The 19,802-nt window shown below is 42.3% G+C and overlaps 1 protein-coding gene across 1 annotated transcript; it reads right to left on the bottom strand.

Annotated features, from left to right (window-relative positions):
- Positions 1-1,151: 1,151 nt before the first annotated feature.
- Positions 1,152-10,232, bottom strand: LOC307123899 (uncharacterized protein). The gene is made up of 3 exons (XM_079812705.1): positions 10,172-10,232; positions 9,925-10,073; positions 1,152-2,837 (listed from the first exon to the last, which is right to left on the bottom strand). Exons 2-3 carry the CDS (start codon positions 10,007-10,009, stop codon positions 2,350-2,352), a joined length of 573 nt encoding a protein of 190 aa, XP_079668831.1. The 5' UTR covers positions 10,010-10,073; positions 10,172-10,232; the 3' UTR covers positions 1,152-2,349.
- Positions 10,233-19,802: the final 9,570 nt, after the last annotated feature.

The raw sequence follows: 19,802 nt of genomic DNA, 5'->3' as shown, positions 1-19,802 counted from the left end.
GAATACATTATTAAACAGATACGGATTATACTATCTGTTGTGTCTGTGAGGCAAGTTTTCTCTGAGTTCTGAGTTCATTCTCAGACACATTTCAGAGCAGACATCACGGGGAGACCGAAGGGAGAACGCACATCCTGTTTGTTTTCTTTATTTAGTGAAAAGCACAACATTTAGTTTTTATTTTGAGTGTACACCAATAAAAGTTGACAGTTTAAGCTTTGTAAAGACATCTCGTTCATGTCTGTGAGGCCAAAAATGACGGAGTATTTTAAGTTGTTTTATGAGGGAAAATCCAGCTAAACACGTGGGCACGTTTCTCTGGTTCTAAGGGTTAAACAACACAAACCGTAGCCAGTTACATAGTATTTTATATTATAGTGTTTTCAAAATTCCTCTGATTCGTTCCTTTTAACGAACGAGCAGTACAATCTTTTATCAACTCTCACAAAGTTCACTCTTTTCTACCAAATCCTTGAAGAGGTTATTCTTCTGGCCAGAAAGAATAAACTCTTCAAACTATTGGGGTAATTAAAGTATTCAAAGAGCTCGTAGCTTAGATCTGACATTAAAGGGAAACTGTTTTGTGAGTGGCAACAATGGCAATCAAAACGTGGATACAATGGTTTTAATAATTGATACTACGATTACATACAACTAAATAAAGAATACATGTATATACAGAATAACGACAAGCGAGTACTCTATGAGCCAGCAAAGAACACTATTGTTCACCTTAAACAGGGTATAATGTCTTAACGCATCGAAATTTCGATAGAATTTATACTTGCATGGTTTTTGTGTTGTGTAAAGCAAGATGTGTGCGTTGGAGTTTCTCAGTGTTCGTGCGCTGAAGCTCTCTGTCCGTTTGGTCCTTCTGGAGCTGGGTTGGTCCGCAGGAAATTTAAAGGTGTTTAAGAGCGAGTGTCTTTGCCAAAAAGGGAGGAAGGGAAAGTTAATCTCGTCCGAGCTGAGAAGGTTCCCAGATAGCAGACCAACACTGAATCATCGTTGAATCAATGTTAATGCATCAACTAAAATATCATTGAATCTATGTTGAAATTTAACATTGATTTTTCATCAGGTTTTCACCCTGAAATAATGTTATTTCAGCTATGAAAAAGATCAAGATGGCCATAAAATCTATATTTTTTCAACTTTAATTAAATCACTTATTTAACACTGAATCAACACAGAAACACTATAACATCAATCTTGCTTTATGTACAGCAGGATTCTATGCCAGTTAATTTTCATGTTAGGCTGCAATTGATATGATTTTGTATCAAAAAGTCACTCAAAGTAAACAACATCCTTCAGTTTACATGCACATGTATTTATTTATGCCCCCACAGTTTCAACAGGAAATCTAACATTGACTTAAAACAATTACATCTGAATTTATAACACAAGTGAAAAACATGACAACCTGGCAAAACGGAAGTAAATACAAATGGAAACTCGCCAATAAAGACAGAAATGAGACAGTAGTACTGAAAGAAAAAAGGTAGAAGAGAGAATGAAATGCTCTGAATACTCTAAACTCAGGGGTTTCCACCACGAGCAATGCCCCCAAGCCTTTTAGGGGCGTTTGTGCACCGTCCCAGCAAAGATACTCTCTGATGCCTCCTTTTTATCAGCATTCACTTGTAATGCACCTAAAATAACAAGATGTTAGTAAATATTTGGAAATGTGACTAATTATACATTACAAATGTACTACAAAATGAAGTGAAACTTGAAATGTGATCAAAATCTTTACATTCCAGTTAAAACACGCTGAATTTAAATTCAAGACTATTTAATGAATTTGACTTTCCCCTTTAAAGCACCTGCAGACACACAGGAGGAATGAATGGAAAAGCAAGGTGAAAATATCTTCAAATATCTATCTTGTTTTATCTAATATTAATACTGTATTTAATAGTAAATAATAGTAAATAAACAAAAAGTGTGAAAGTAAAACAAGTAAATTAATAGTCAAGTAGCTAAATTAATAAAAGAGGAGCTGGATAGGAGACAGTGGTTTGGAAGAGATTGTCCATTTTACAACACGAACTGGAGGCGCAGCAGGTTTCTGCAGTTTGATGTAACACTAGCTGCCTACAGAACTTAAAGATCTCACTCTTCTTTTGTTTTCTTTCTTGCTGCATTAAAGATTAAATTAGAATTCTGTAATTGTGGTCGTCCCTCGTGAGCTTATCGCACAGGCACAGCTGAAGCAGAGCTACGAACTGATTGTCCCATTTCTGATCACAACAGCTTTTCTCCAGTGTGAATATTCATGTGTTCCCTAAGGCTTTGTTCCCATGCGAAGCCATTCCCACACAGAGTACAGGTGTAAGGTTTCTCTCAAGTGTGAACTCTCATGTGTCTGTTAAGCTTTCTTTTATCAGTGAAACCCCTTCCACACTGTTGGCAGGTGTAAGGCTTCTCTCCAGTATGACTTCTCATGTGACCTATAAAACTTCCTTTATTTCTGAAACTCTTTCCACACTGTTGGCAGGTGTAAGCCTTCTCTTCAGAGTGAACTCTCATGTGTCTTTTAAGGTTTCCTTTACTCCTGAAACTCTCTCCACACTGTTGGCAGGTGTAAGGCTTCTCTCCAGTGTGAACTCTCATGTGTCTGTTAAGGTTTCTTTTATCAGTGAAACTCTTTCCACACTCTTGGCAGGCGAAATAACTTTTAGTTCCTGTCTTTTGAGCTCTTTCTTGTGAGGAAGTCTTTTTAGCCCCTGTAGATCTTTCTCCAGTCATGAAGTCCTGATGTTTATCATAAAGGTCTTTCTCTTCTCTTTCAATGGGGTCATGATGACTTGCCTCTTTCAGTGCCATCAGATCTATGGCAAAACAGACCAAACAAGTTAGACATTTATAGTATCAAAACCAACAACATGTACGTCATATACCCTATTCTATCCTATGGATCAGGGATGGGCAGCTTTGGTCCTGGAGGGCCACTGTCTTGCAACATTAAAGTTTCATCCCTAATCAAAATCGCCTGCCTGTAAATTTCAAGCAGTCCTGAAGCCTTAGGGTGAATTGTTTGGGTTGGGTTGGATTTTGCAGATGTGTTTGATCAAGGATAGAGGTAAACTCTGCAGAATAAAGGCTCCCCAGGACCAGAGTGGCCTGTCCCATCTACAGATCTTATACTCAACAGTGGTTTTCAAATTTGAGCCGCCAATGCATATTTTGTAACACCCGTTTCACAGATACTCCGTCTGCAGTGCGTATGCGGTGCGTATTTTTGTCCGTACCCATGTTAACGGATTAGAGCTTTCACACTGCACACGGATGCTGTCCGTCAATCCGTTCCAGGTGCGGTGTGTATACAGCAGTGTGGCGATCGTTTCCGTACCGAGTCTATTTTTTGCTGTGCTTCACTGCTCGATTAAAGGGACAGCACATTGTACGCATTAAAATAAACATGTACTGACACGTAAATCTAGTAATTTCACCACAGATGCATATAATTTTAATGTCTACTGTATTTTCCACACTATAAGGCGCACCGGATTATAAGGCGCACCTTCAATGAGTGGCCTATTTTAGAACTGTTTTCATATATAGGGCGCACCGGATTATAAGGCACATAGAATAGAAGATACTGCAGGCAAACGTTTGACTGGGTTTGCGTTATGCATCCACTAGATGGAGCTGTGCTAAAAGGAATGTCAACAAAACAGTCAGTCTTGCTTTGTTCCCTCAGAAACTCTGTTTAGTCTTTTTTACTTGGCGCAGGTCATCTTGCTTCCTCCACTTCCGTACCATTGATTCATTAATGTTGAATTCTCTCGCTGCTGCTCTATTCCCATATTCTACTGCGTGACCGACAGCCTTGAGCTTGAACTCTGCGTCGTAAGTGTGTCTCTTGAAAAGGTGCCATTTTGGGGTCTTTATACACAAGTGGTGTGGGACTGTGAGTAAGCTCAGTACCGGTGTTTACTGACTACGGTAGCCGTAATCCTGCAAGAGGTGCGGCTTTGTAGTTTACCAGTCGTACTGAAACATTTTATTATCATTAAATTGTTTTTATTGGTTTTTCATACTGAAACATTTTGACAGAGCGCCTTGATCTATATATAATGCGCTCCGGATTATAAGGCACACTGTCATTTTTTGAGAAAATTAAAGGCTTTTAAGTGCGCCTTATAGTGCGGAAAATACGGTTTCAAAGACAACACTTTTTTTTTCTCTCGGGTAAAGCAAGGAAACAACACCTTACCTGGCATTTAGGATAAACAAATGTGACATAATGGATAGCACTCGTCCTGTCTTGGAGGTGGAAAAACAAAGTTCTTTATGACCTGAAGGATTTCTTTTAAAAGGGTTTAAAAACGAAAGAAAAGACGAGAGTCGGCTTTTGTATAGCCTATTGTAAGTTTCTAATTTAAAATGTTTGTGATTTTAGGCTATAACCTGTTTAAATGTTTTGCCACTTGTGCTAACTCTAAAATACTAGGCTATTGAAATATAAAGTAATGGATTGAATAAAATGTTTAAATGTAGAACGTTAAAACGTGACATCTATGAAAGTGTAAACAAAGAGAATTGCAATGCTGACGAGCCATTTTCAGTAACAACTATTGGATTTGAATCAATGTTGTGTTTGTGGTATAGAACAGCGGATCAGTTGCGCACCGCCAACGCAGCACATGTGAAAGCACAACAGCGCGTGATGCACCGCATACACAGTGTGTGTGAAACGGGTGTAAGACTCCCTTATTTATCTGGTTAAGATCATCAGTTTGTTAGGAGACCGATGACTTGATGGAGGAATTTGCAGTTTAAAATCATAAACTACAATTCCTGTTCATCAGGAGAGAACCAGACCTGTTATAAAAGCTAAATATCCTCAAATTAAATTAATTGTAAAGAATACTATTCAAGTAGTAATAGAAGATGTTCGCTGCCATAATGATTACAGTAGCACACACAAAAGTAGTAGCTGTTTACACACTTCCCTTGCTGACTTTCCGCAATTGTGTAGAGGTTGCATTTGCCACATGATAAGCTCTATCATTTCTGTGGCATTTGAGAAATGGCAAACGAAAGCAAAATTAAACCGTACTACTCATTTGAGCTTCCCAAGGACTTTCAAGTGCTTCACACTTTTTCCAGCACTTTGACGGTATAAATATCCATTTTAAATGTATAAACTGTTTTAATGTGATGACCAAAAACATTATTTGTTCATATACTTATGCTAAAACAAAAGAACAAGCTGCTATCAAACTGACTGCTGCACTGAACAAAATCTCAGATTGGTTACATCATTCATGTCTTACTCTTAATGTGAGTAAAACCGTGGGAATGTATTTCTCTATTAAAAGAAATGATAAGCATCAGCCAGATATTTTAATTAAAGGTAAAGCAATAAATATTGTTAAGCATTTTAAATACCTGGGTATGATTATAGATTCAAGCTTAAATTTTAAGAAACATATACAAAAGGTTTCAAGATGTGTTAGAGCAATCTTAATGATTTTTAGGACTATTAGGCATCAATTATCTCTGACACAATGATTTTTCCGCATTTATCTTATTGTGCTACAAGCTGGTCTCAAGCAAGTGTAACAACATTGAAGCCATTATATATTCTCTATAAACAAACTGAAAGTTTTAGATAAAAAAAAAACAAGGAGTTATCATCACTGCCTTATCATCAGACATTATAAATTATTGACGTTTGATAGTTTTTTATTCTTTGCAGATATGTGTTTGATGTGTAAATTAATTCATGATCTTGCGCCACCACCTCTTAAACAGTGTATGACTTTCTGTAAAGACAACCTTAGGGAAACCAGGGCATCCGTTAGATGAGATAGTTCAATTAAATTTAAGAAAACGATACTCGGTTACTTAACGTAACCTCGGTTCTCTCTAGAGAGGGAACGAGTATTGCGTAAGTTCCTTACGCTACGGGAAAGTTTTCTTTCTTCGAGATTACTGAAAAACCCAAAATTATCCTTAATTTTGTAACATTGTCAACGCAGTGCGGCAGCCTGGCAGACCATAGCAGGCTAATCCAGCGTGCTACTGGCTGCTCTGCTGGCAACTGCAGCAGCCTATCGGCGAGCCTGCGTGACGTGGCGACCAATCCTCGCCTCATTTACCTACAGGTAGGGCGTGGCCACGTGTATAAAAACGGGGCTCGCAGGCTGTTTATTCGATTTTCTGTTCTTCAGCGAAGCTCTTCGCATCGCTGGATCGGGGACCCGCCACCGTTGACCGCGCAGCACAGCAAGCTTAGGACAGCGCCTAAAGAAGCCGGCTGCATTTTTCGCCACCTTCAGCCTTCCGTGCCTGCTCTGCTATCTGGCAGCTGTTCATATTAGAGAGTGTACATCATTTAGTACTTTTAAAACAGAACTTAAATCATGGTTTAAGAAAAATCAATTGTGTGATCATTTTATATATATATATAGTGTGCCTCATTCACAATACAACGGAGATCATCCGTGAAGTGCATGTAAGCAACGAGACATATTGCTTGAATAATAATAAAAATAATAGACGGACAGTTTGACAGCATGAGACGTATCATCTCCCCTGCCCGTTTTTTTGAAAAAGTAAACATATTTCTAAATTATGACTTATCATAGACGCTAACCACAAAACTAGCTAATGCCATGGCTATCAGTGGGAGAGCGCTAACATTAATGCGCCTTGGAAATCACAACAAACTTATTCTGCCTAAATAAAGTAACGATTACTGTATTTATAACTGGTATATTTGTAGTTCCAGTCCCTGCATTGTAAATTGTAAGTTAAGCACATGAGGAGTGAACGAAAGTGCGTTGCTGACTTCGTTCAGACGCCGCATTAGTATGGGGGTAGATTTGTTGCATTATTCCAAACAAATAGATTGTTATCCACAAATAAATGTAAAGAGATTCACAAAAATGAAATAAATTCACAAATAAATAGAATGAGATCCACAAATATATGCAGGAGTTTCACAAAAATGAATTAGATTCACAAATAAATACAATGACATTTGTGAATAAAAAAAATATCCACACATATGTTTTTATGTCACAAACACAACTCTGCCTTGCATTCATTTGTGAATCTCTTCCTGTGCATTTGTGAAGAATCTCTTCCTGTGCATTTGTGAATCGCTTCCTCTGCATTTGTGGATCGCTTCCTCTGCATTTGTGGATCGCTTCTTGCACATTTGTAAATCGCAGCACAGCGCGTGGATTTTGAAACATTTCTAGCGTCTACACTCAAACAAATCCACAAATAGGTAGACTCCACCCACCGTCTACTTGAGCCAATCAGATAACGGCCATATTGTGCTGACCAATCGTAGCACATTCTCGCTCCAACCAATCACGTTTTGTCCAGAGCCGTTAGTTACCACTCCCATAGACTTAAAGAGTGTCATGGAGTGACCAATAATAGTTCCAGCATTGAACCCTGAACCCCATTCATTTCAGTGTAGGTTATCTCAAGCACACTCCTGGCAAACTGATGAAATTATTACTGCATATTTTGAGATTTTATGACATTAGTTGACCTCTCAGGAATTTTGATAGAAGATGTATTTTGTGAAGCACGTTAGAGGTAATGTTTAGTGTTATATAATATATCGTTAGACTTCAGTTAGATAACGTGAGCACCACTGCAACAGCTACTATATCCAGATGCTATCTGTCATTCCAACAGTTTTTAGATTCTCTGAGATCTTTCAGTCAAAAGCGTCTGAGAGCTCCATGAACCACGTGACCGCGCGTGCCGCCGGGAGATGAGAGCAGGTAGTTTTTCGCCTCTGACTTTACTCATTAGTGCCACACCACTTTTTATTGTTTGAATTTCGTTTTAAAACTTAAAAATGTAAACGCTTAGACTTTTTCATATCAAAAGCAGGTTTAGCAATTTGAGAGCGAGAGACGCGCGTGAGTGACAGAGAGACGGAGGGAGAGCAGGGAAAGGAAATGCAGCTGAACTTTTTAAATAGCGTTAAAAAAAAGTTAGTCTATGTGTGGGAAACACTGTGATTGGTTATTATTTTCAACAGAAATGCCCGTGATTGACTACAATACTCAACGATGTAATATCATGTTGTACTGTCATGACCCAAATAAAATGACCAGATCACTCAAAAAAAGATTAACGTTGTCTTTTCTTTATCCCTCCCCAGAATAAAATGCTACTGTAAAGCCTAATCGAAGTCAATGCACATATTGTGTTAATATTCGACAGAAATCGCTGCAAATACAGTGAAAATGCTGTCTATCCTGCTAAATCCTATTAAAACAGACTGACAGCGCGGAGATGTTTAGAACTAGTGAGAGCTCTATGGCTCTAGTCAGCACAATATGGCCGTTATCTGATTGGCTCAAGTAGACGGTGGGTGGAGTCTACCTATTTGTGGATTTGTTTGAGTGTAGACGCTAGAAATGTTTCAAAATCCACGCGCTGTGCTGCGATTTACAAATGTGCAAGAAGCGATCCACAAATGCAGAGGAAGCGATTCACAAATGCACAGGAAGAGATTCTTCACAAATGCACAGGAAGAGATTCACAAATGAATGCAGGGCAGAGTTGTGTTTGTGACATAAAAACATATGTGTGGATATTTTTTTTATTCACAAATGTCATTGTATTTATTTGTGAATCTAATTCATTTTTGTGAAACTCCTGCATATATTTGTGGATCTCATTCTATTTATTTGTGAATTTATTTCATTTTTGTGAATCTCTTTACATTTATTTGTGGATAACAATCTATTTGTTTGGAATAATGCAACAAATCTACCCCCATACATTAGCGAGTCACATGATGGATTTACTGCATCATCAGTTGTAGATTTTAGAAGGCAGGCAGAAAATGATGATTAAAATGGTTTGTTGTAGCTTGATGGATAGAATTAAAAGAGTGCATGTAAAGGGATAAGCAAGTTGACATTGTAATTATAAGGTAGCTCATATTTACTGTATATAGTTTATATTTGGCTGTTGTTATTTATCAGAACTTCTAGAACTTAACTGAATATTTTTTTCCCAGTCTTGCTCAAAGTTATATTTATGAAGCTTACCACATCTATTAATCCTGGTAACTTAGATTTTTTGTTTTGTTATTGTGTTTTCGTCCAAACGACTTTAAGATTCATATCTTAAGTTTGTATTTTTATACATTTTATTTATCAGAACTGTAATATATTTTTATGTTCCTCTGTTCTGTTGTGACAATAAAACAAACAATTTTATTTTTAAACTGCATTATCATATTATTTTAGAGAGGCTGAGGGATCATGAATAACTTATGTAAGGGAAATCTGTTTAAGTTTTTTTTTTAACGCGTTTCTGTTATTTTATTTATTTATTTATTTTTAATATATCGGCTGATATATCGGATTTTTAAATCACCAAATATTTGTATCGGTATCGGCCTTAAAAATCCTTTATCGGTCGGGCTCTAGTAGAAACAACACATGCAAAATATTTTTACAATTTGGCCCTTGTCAAACTCTCAAACCATTTGTCCTGCTTCTAACACATCAACTTAAGGGACAAAATGTTCACTTGCAGCCTAATATATCCCACCCACTAACAGGAGAGGAAGAGATCATCAGTGTTATATGAATATATATTATTATTATGTATCGTTAAAGTTTTTTAAGCATTTTATACGCGTTTCCATAGTGGGATAAATTACGCTTTAAGAGCGGTCACACCACACCGTAACATTGATTTCACCAAATGCGAAAATTGAAATAAAACAGAGTATAAGCTTTGCTTGTTATAATGAGAGGATCTGTGAGCGTGTAGACTTGACGAATGACACGTTTACTCCAACCAGCCGGACTGAGGACATTCACAAGACATTCTCCACAAATATCCTTCATTTCTGTAGAGATGGAGATTTTAATAAAGATCAAATGACTTGAGTTCAGCTTTGAGAATGAAACCAACCTGTTTGTTCCTCAGTTTCTTCATCTTTTACTCTCAATGTTTCTTCAATCTTCACATCTTCACTCTCCTCTTTAATAAAGGCCATCTTTATAATAACAGTGTGATGTGGATCTCAGTCGCTTCTCCAGGAGTTTTTCTGTGTGTTTGTCCTGTTTAAGATGAGAATGAGACAATAATACATAATTCAATATGCCTGTAAAACTTTGAAGATGGTTGTAAACACTTTAAACGCTTAAAACACACAAACCTTTCTTCAGCCGAATCACAACAGATGCGGGAGTGCGGCGCCGGCTTATGACGTCATACACAAAACCAAAATAAAAGTCCCGTTCTCACACACACACACACACACACACACACACACACTCTCTCTCTCCAGTCTACATTCACAGAAGTGCCCATATACAAATAATACAAGAGCTGACCAAAATTCAGGGTTGAATGTATTGGTGAAATACATATTTAAATACATGTTGTTCAGTGATGTGCTGAAAATATTAGAAACTAGTAAAGACTGAGAGACTTTAAAGGTTTTGTTTAGGGGAATGCATTATTTATACAATACAAATGATCTTTGTGTGTTAGCACTGAAATGCATGTCTGATATTAAAAATATGTATATAGCTTTAAAGTTAATTTGAGTGTAAAGACACCTGAAAATAAGTGACAATGTCTAACAGAGTAAAAAAACGCTGAAGTTAGCTTGATAAAGCTGGACCTGAAATTTGGAACAAGTTAATTTAGGGTTTGAAGTTTACCATTTTTTACAATCGCTATGTCAATTTTTTGCAACAAATTTCCTAAACTCTTAACGCACACTGCAAAACATGCTTTTCTTACTTAGTATTTTTGTTTTGTTTTCAGTCCAAATATCTAAAAAATCTTACATTAAGAAGCATTTACTAGACAAGCAAACTTTTGTTGTCTTGTTTTGGGGGAAAATAACTCAAAATTGATGAGGTTAGAAAAATAAACTTAATTCAAACAGAAAACAAGATTATTTTGTTTACCTCATTGGCAGATTATTTTGCTTATTTTAAGCAAAAACTCCCTTCATTTTGAGTTATTTTCCCCCAAAACAAGACAAACACTTTTGCTTGTCTAGTAAATGCTTCTTAATGTAAGATTTTTTTGATGTTTGGACTGAAAACAAGACAAAAATACTAAGTAAGAAATGCATTTTTTGCAGCGCACCAACACACAATTGGCAAAACGGTTCATTTCATGTCCAAAATCACACATTGTAAACTAAACTGCAACACTAGTTTTATGAACAATTGAGAATGAGGAGATGTCGTCACGACACAGCGCCCCGCCCCCTTCCGCCATTTTGGGGGTCTGCCCGCCAGGTAATGGATTCGGACAGAGACTGGAGAAGAGATATTCTGATGATTACTATGTACATAGTTTTCCAAACTCAACTGAACATGAAGTTTTAATCCACCCAAGCCGATCTGAGAAAGCAGCGGCTGGTAAACGTACGCCATTATTTCACCACAGGGTGTCAGACATGGTCTAGTGAGCGCGATGCTGAAGTGTGAGACACTTGATCAATACGAACCTTTATTTATTTGTATTAAACATGTTGATCTCTATTCTGTCATTTTTCATTGTCAGTCATTTTACTGTATGTTATAAACATGTTTATGCCCAAAACGCTTAATTAATATTCAAGGTAGGCCTAGTTCACTGTCATTTTCCTCTATGTGTGCATAATGTTTAAGATTAATTCAATCTTTAACATTGTTAACGTTACATCCATTTAAGGCACGTACCGAGCATTCATTCTACTTAAGAAGGCTGGAATAAAAGTACCAGCACACACAAACGATCATTAAATTTTTTAGTCAAATTAATTTAAAAATATAAACTCAACAGGTATAAAATATGATCAGTAAGAGAAAAACACTGCTAATGATGACGAGCACTCGACTGCTGCAGGATAGTGGAGAGATATATTTATTATTCAGAATGCACAGGAAATATATTTATAGAAACATTTCAGTGCAAGGTGGTAAAGAGTTCGGTGTTCTGCCGTGGCAGCTCGGGTCAACGTTTTTGATATCAGCTTCTCTAAATACCTCAGCTTGGCGCTGGTAGTAAGTTTCTCCCTGTAAGAGACCTCTTCTTCTCCATTTCTTCTAAGTTTTTTCGTAATTTCTCCGCTTAAACGCCGCGATGATAATTCCTCGAGCCGTCTTTCCTGCTCTGATCTCTGTATCGCTCTTACAATGTTACCACTGGCAACCGATAGCGTGGGATCCCAGAATGGTGTAGGGCTCAGACTCCGCCCACGACCGTGACGTATCTCCTCATTCTCAATAGTATTAAAACCCAGGGGGCGCCAGGTTGATGCGATCATGATGGGTACAAGTCAACTGGAGAATATGAAATGACTGATAACAAGAACTGCAAGCAGTAGTAGGCGAACAAATAGTATGTCCGAATCCTCAGTATTCATAAAAGAGTAGGCAAGAATATTCTGGCTGATAAACAAATTCTCGCGAGATTCGGACGTGTGCGTACTTAAATTGCGTCCGAATATGCCTACATACCTACTATATAGTAGGAGAAAACAGTACATGAAAGGAGTAGTATGTCCGAAACCTCAATATTTATAAAACAGTAGGCGAGAAATCCCCGGATGGCCTACTGCGTCCGCCCAGATTCTGAAGTGTGCATCCAATGGACATAAAATATTAATATATTAAATACTGATATATTACAGTTTTTCTCCATTGGTTTGGCTCATTTCTTGAAACAGAAATTACATTCTCAAAATTGTAAGATAATTTGGCGAAACAGTCTTACAGTTCAGCACAACACTATAGCTCTCTTGCAAAAGCTAATATCTCTCCCAAAACTGTTCACTCATGCTTCAGAACTAAATTTCTTTCCCATATAAATAGTCAGTGCCACCAAAATGGCAAAGATCCTTCTCATTGCTTTGGCTCATTTCTTGAAACAGACCGGACGTTCTCCACACTCTTGGTGCTTTTGCCAAAATAACGTGGATAGTTCGGCACAACACCATGGTTCACCTGCAAAAGCTCATACCTCTCCCAAAACAGTTCACTCATGTGTCAAAACTAAATTTCCTTCTCATTTAAACAGTCAGTGCCCCCAAAATGCTTCGTCCCTTTGGCATTGTGTAAGCACTGCAGGTCAAAATGTTTAGATGTTTTGTCACTATGGCAGAGGACCATTGAAATATCCCTCATGTCCACCTTTCAGTCTTAGCCCAGTCCTTCATTTTTGTCTAGCTAACAGAATACAATTGTGTATAAAACTGAAAAAAAAAAAGAAACAGGATTTTAGGGTAAGAGTAGCCTCCAAGGTTTGACATCACACATTGCACTCATGCTGCCAAGGAAATTGTAACCATTATCATTCACACACATAAAGTAACTTACATACATCAGAGTAAAAAGAAAATGTATACAGCATAATATACTGTAATATAACACACAAACAAACAAAAAAAACAATGAAAATTACTGTCCTCACCCTCCTGGTCATCCACACGCTGCTGTTCTCAATCTTACTGTAAACACTTGTAATATTGTAAAATTTCTACTTTTCTAATGATATAATCTGGGTTTGATTTTTTTCAGAGATATTGTTAGAGTAAAGTATATGAATATATTGACCAAACAGTACACACAAGACCAGTACTGCATATTGATGAAAATATTGATTTCTCTCCACATTTGTAAAATCATTCGATTCATTCATGCATTTTCAAAGGTTTGTGTTTTATATCTGCTGAGGTTGGGCTGAAGTCTCTGTCCAGTCTCTCTCAATGTCAACCCATGGGTACTCAATAGAATCGCATCTGATAAATTTGGTCCCTGTCTTCTTTGGCCACACATTCTACTCCATGTCAACCTCTTCCCACCCCCCTGTTCCCCTTCCCCTCTCTTCCCCTCTCTTCCCCTCTCATCCCCTCTCATCCCCTCTCTTCCCCTCTCATCCCCTCTCTACCCCTCTCATCCCCCCTTCCCCTTCCCCTCTCTACCCCTCTCATCCCCTCTCTTCCCCTCTCATCCCCTCTCTACCCCTCTCATCCCCCCTTCCCCTTCCCCTCTCTTCCCCTCTCTTCCCCTCTCTACCCCTCTCATCCCCCCTTCCCCTCTCATCCCCCCTTCCCCTCTCATCCCCCCTTCCCCTCTCTACCCCTCTCATCCCCTCTCTTCCCCTTCCCCTCTCTTCCCCTCTCTACCCCTATCATCCCCCCTTCCCCTCTCATCCCCCCTTCCCCTCTCATCCCCTTCCCCTCTCTTCCCCTTCCCCTCTCTTCCCCTCTCTACCCCTCTCATCCCCCCTTCCCCTCTCATCCCCCTTCCCCTCTCATCCCCCCTTCCCCTCTCATCCCCCCTTCCCCTCTCTACCCCTCTCATCCCCTCTCTTCCCCTTCCCCTCTCTTCCCCTCTCTACCCCTATCATCCCCCCTTCCCCTCTCTTCACCTCTCATCCCCTCTCTTCCCCTCTCTACCCCTCTCATCCCCCCTTCCCCTCTCATCCCCCCTTCCCCTCTCATCCCCCCTTCCCCTCTCTACCCCTCTCATCCCCTCTCTTCCCCTTCCCCTCTCTTCCCCTCTCTACCCCTATCATCCCCCCTTCCCCTCTCTTCACCTCTCATCCCCTCTCTTCACCTCTCTACCCCTCTCTTCACCTCTCTACCCCTCATCCCCTCTCTTCCCCTTCCCCTCTCTACCCCTCTCATCCCCCCTTCCCCTCTCTACCCCTCTCTTCCCCTCTCATCCCCCTTCCCCTCTCTTCCCCTCTCATCCCCCCTTCCCCTCTCTTCACCTCTCTACCCCTCTCTTCCCCCTTCCCCTCTCATTCCCTCTTCCCCTTCCCCTCTCTACCCCTCTCATCCCCCCTTCCCCTCTCTTCCCCTTCCCCTCTCTACCCCTCTCACCCCCCCTTCCCCTCTCATCCCCCCTTCCCCTCTCTACCCCTCTCATCCCCTCTCTTCCCCTTCCCCTCTCTACCCCTCTCATCCCCCCTTCCCCTCTCTTCACCTCTCATCCCCTCTCTTCACCTCTCTACCCCTCTCTTCCCCTCTCTACCCCTCTCATCCCCCCTTCCCCTCTCTACCCCTCTCATCCCCCCTTCCCCTCTCTTCCCCTTCCCCTCTCTACCCCTCTCATCCCCCCTTCCCCTCTCTTCACCTCTCTACCCCTCTCTTCCCCTCTCTACCCCTCTCATCCCCCCTTCCCCTCTCTACCCCTCTCATCCCCCTTCCCCTCTCTTCCCCTTCCCCTCTCTACCCCTCTCATCCCCCCTTCCCCTCTCTTCCCCTCTCTACCCCTCTCATCCCCCCTTCCCCTCTCTACCCCTCTCATCCCCCCTTCCCCTTCCCCTCTCTACCCCTCTCATCCCCCCTTCCCCTCTCTACCCCTCTCATCCCCTCTCTTCCCCTTCCCCTCTCTACCCCTCTCATCCCCCCTTCCCCTCTCTACCCCTCTCATCCCCCCTTCCCCTCTCTACCCCTCTCATCCCCCCTTCCCCTCTCTACCCCTCTCATCCCCTCTCTTCCCCTTCCCCTCTCTACCCCTCTCATCCCCTCTCTTCCCCTTCCCCTCTCTACCCCTCTCTTCCCCTTCCCCTCTCTACCCCTCTCATCACCCCTTCCCCTCTCTACCCCTCTCATCCCCCCTTCCCCTTCCCCTCTCTACCCCTCTCATCCCCCCTTCCCCTCTCTTCCCCTTCCCCTCTCTACCCCTCTCATCCCCCCTTCCCCTCTCTACCCCTCTCATCCCCCCTTCCCCTTCCCCTCTCTACCCCTCTCATCCCCCCTTCCCCTCTCTACCCCTCTCATCCCCTCTCTTCCCCTTCCCCTCTCTACCCCTCTCATCCCCTCTCTTCCCCTTCCCCTCTCTACCCCTCTCTTCCCCTTCCCCTCTCTACCCCTCTCATCCCCCCTTCCCCTCTCTACCCCTCTCATCCCCCCTTCCCCTTCCCCTCTCTACCCCTCTCATCCCCCCTTCCCCTCTCTACCCCTCTCATCCCCTCTCTTCCCCTTCCCCTCTCTACCCCTCTCATCCCCTCTCTTCCCCTTCCCCTCTCTACCCCTCTCTTCCCCTTCCCCTCTCTACCCCTCTCATCCCCCCTTCCCCTCTCATCCCCTCTCTTCCCCTTCCCCTCTCTACCCCTCTCATCCCCCCTTCCCCTCTCTACCCCTCTCATCCCCTCTCTTCCCCTTCCCCTCTCTTCCCCTCTCTACCCCTCTCATCCCCCCTTCCCCTCTCTTCACCTCTCATCCCCTCTCTTCACCTCTCTACCCCTCTCATCCCCTCTCTTCACCTCTCTACCCCTCTCATCCCCTCTCTTCCCCTTCCCCTCTCTACCCCTCTCATCTCCCCTTCCCCTCTCTACCCCTCTCATCCCCCCTTCCCCTCTCTTCACCTCTCTACCCCTCTCTTCCCCTTCCCCTCTCTACCCCTCTCTTCCCCTCTCATCCCCCCTTCCCCTCTCTTCACCTCTCTACCCCTCTCTTCCCCCTTCCCCTCTCATCCCCTCTTCCCCTTCCCCTCTCATCCCCTCTTCCCCTTCCCCTCTCTACCCCTCTCATCCCCCCTTCCCCTCTCTTCCCCTCTCTTCCCCTCTCTTCCCCTCTCATCCCCCCTTCCCCTTCCCCTCTCTACCCCTCTCATCCCCCCTTCCCCTCTCATCCCCTCTCTTCACCTCTCTACCCCTCTCATCCCCTCTCTTCACCTCTCTACCCCTCTCATCCCCCCTTCCCCTCTCTACCCCTCTCTTCCCCTCTCATCCCCCCTTCCCCTCTCTTCACCTCTCTCCCTCTTCCCCTCTCTACCCCTCTCTTCCCCTCTCATCCCCCCTTCCCCTCTCTACCCCTCTCTTCCCCCTTCCCCTTCCCCTCTCTACCCCTCTCATCCCCCCTTCCCCTCTCTTCCCCTTCCCCTCTCTACCCCTCTCATCCCCCCTTCCCCTCTCTACCCCTCTCATCCCCCCTTCCCCTTCCCCTCTCTACCCCTCTCATCCCCCCTTCCCCTCTCTACCCCTCTCTTCCCCTTCCCCTCTCTTCACCTCTCTACCCCTCTCATCCCCTCTCTTCCCCTTCCCCTCTCTACCCCTCTCATCCCCTCTCTTCCCCTTCCCCTCTCTACCCCTCTCATCCCCCCTCTTCCCCTTCCCCTCTCTACCCCTCTCATCCCCCCTTCCCCTCTCATCCCCTCTCTTCCCCTTCCCCTCTCTACCCCTCTCATCCCCTCTCTTCCCCTTCCCCTCTCTACCCCTCTCATCCCCTCTCTTCCCCTTCCCCTCTCTACCCCTCTCATCCCCCCTTCCCCTCTCATCCCCTCTCTTCCCCTTCCCCTCTCTACCCCTCTCATCCCCTCTCTTCCCCTTCCCCTCTCTACCCCTCTCATCCCCTCTCTTCCCCTTCACCTCTCTACCCCTCTCATCCCCTCTCTTCACCTCTCTACCCCTCTCATCCCCTCTCTTCCCCTTCACCTCTCTACCCCTCTCATCCCCTCTCTTCACCTCTCTACCCCTCTCATCCCCTCTCTTCCCCTTCCCCTCTCTACCCCTCTCATCCCCCCTTCCCCTCTCTACCCCTCTCATCCCCTCTCTTCCCCTCTCTACCCCTCTCATCCCCCCTTCCCCTCTCTTCACCTCTCATCCCCTCTCTTCACCTCTCTACCCCTCTCATCCCCTCTCTTCACCTCTCTACCCCTCTCATCCCCTTCCCCTCTCTACCCCTCTCATCCCCCCTTCCCCTCTCTACCCCTCTCTTCCCCTCTCATCCCCCCTTCCCCTCTCTTCACCTCTCTACCCCTCTCTTCCCCCTTCCCCTCTCATCCCCTCTCTACCCCTCTCATCCCCCCTTCCCCTCTCTTCCCCTCTCTACCCCTCTTCCTCCACGGGCTCCCCCTCTCATCCTCTTACACTTTGTCTTCCTTGAGCAGGCAGTTGCCCTTGTTCATTTACTTGGCCAGGTGCCTCCATGTTCAGAAATTGTACTGGTCCTGCATGGTCAAGCTCTTGTTTGGCAGCTTTCACAGTCATGGACAGCACCTGTCAGGTAACTAAACATACTGTTTGATTGCTCATCTGAGATGTGTGAAAGTCCTCCTTCATTAGTCAAGTTCTAGTTTCACCTGACTGTCAATTGCTGTAATAAATATATCAAATGTTCCAAGGGATTCATATATGGTATTCATTGTATTATGTTCTTGACTAATTTTGACAATTGAACAGACTATTGTGCATGTGATGACTTATACAATGAAATGACATTGATACGTTTTGGAGCGAACGACCATTAGACTGAGAATCAAACAATCAGTTTAGATCAACATTCTGGATCTATTCACTTGGAAATTGTGCTAAATGTAGGCTACCTGTACTTAATCATTTGCAAAGATGTACTGAGACATTGAGACATGTACTAAGACATTTGCAAATTGATGAAATGAATGAGAAATGCTATTCTGTTGTGAACAATTGCCAAGTGGTTTGGAAATGTGTCCATGTTGTTTTGAGAATGTAATTTCGGTTTCAAGAAATGAGCCAAACCAATGGAGAAAAACTGTAAATATATTAAGTTGCTGTAAAACATTTCTTTTTCATATAGCTGGCGTACCAGTTGTGCTTCATTAAACACACATACTTCATAAGATTTGTTAAAATCATGTTCTTGAAATCATTGCTTTAACTGTGTACAAGGACAAACGTTTGTTTAAAGAAAAAAGTGCGTTATGCACTCTTAACCATATGCAATATAGACGTGCGTTTAACATTTGACGGGGGACATTTTACAGACATTATGGCAGATGAAACTTTTAAAAAATACATATTACAGATAAAAACACATCAACACCATGTACGTGTTTTATGTGTGCTATGATGTCGTCAACAGCTTTTGTCAACACTTTTCATTACACACATAAATGCTTATTTTACTGATTTAAAGAAACAGATTTACACAACTGAAGATGCATTTTAGATTTGATTTGTCTATGATTACACACATTGACAAATTCACAATCATTTGTGTTGGATAAAAAGCAAAATAATAAGTCCGTTATCAAAGTATACACATTAACTTTTCGATATATATTTGCTTTTTATAACATAAATGACAGATCTAACATTACATCTTTTCTGGATGTTACAGGGACTGATGAACACACTGCGCGCAGCCTTATCAAGTGGAGAGTGGCTAAGAAAGCCCTCTTCACTACAAGGACAAATGCTGAAATCAAAGGCTTTGAGTTAGTATTGTCACATGTCTAGTCTGTCTCTGTTGTGTTTTTGCATTTGTCACATGTTTCTTGGTTCTTTTTCCCACTCCTGTGTCTCCTTGGTTAGTCTCCTTACCCTCGTTAGTCTAGTTCTGTTCAGCGGTGTTTAGTTATCATCACCTGTGCCCTTCGTTTATTCAGTCATCTGTTTGTATTTAAGTTCCTCTTTGTCTGGTCATAGTTATGTTATGTCAGTTATATGAAGTATGTATGTTCATGTATTGTGAAACCATCTTCTGTAAACTTTGTTTGAGTCACGTATTTGCCTGTCCTTGCCTTCCTGCGTGAGTGACTCCAACAAGTATACTATAGAAAATAATTATTTAAAAAGAAAAACATAATTTGTTGTTATGTTGTCATTTTAGCCAGAGTTATTACAGCATTTGTTTTATTGATTTCTGATCACGTGTTTTGTGGTGGAGCAGGGCCTGCAAGGCAAAGTGGGGGCCACATTTGTAGTGACTTTGTATTGTGTTTGAACATTTCTGCAGGATCTGAAATGTCCGCAGACAGGGCTGAGCACTGAGGGTGGGGAGCCCACAGCAGCTCCTGGAAGTGGTTCAGTGCCATGGATGAGGCAATTGGGGCCAGACCCTCCATCAC

Source organism: Gobio gobio (assembly GCF_949357685.1).
Source record: "Gobio gobio genome assembly, chromosome: 1".
NCBI classification, from domain to species: Eukaryota; Metazoa; Chordata; class Actinopteri; order Cypriniformes; family Gobionidae; genus Gobio; species Gobio gobio.
This window is presented reverse-complemented; position numbering and strand designations above follow the sequence as displayed.

Coding starts and splice junctions, on each gene's coding strand:
- LOC307123899 (XM_079812705.1), bottom strand. CDS start 10,009: ATGGCCTTTATTAAAGAGGAGAGTGAAGATGTGAAGATTGAAGAAACA. Junction 2,838..9,924: donor AGAAACTGAGGAACAAACAG/GTTGGTTTCATT, acceptor GTTTTGCCATAG/ATCTGATGGCACTGAAAGAG.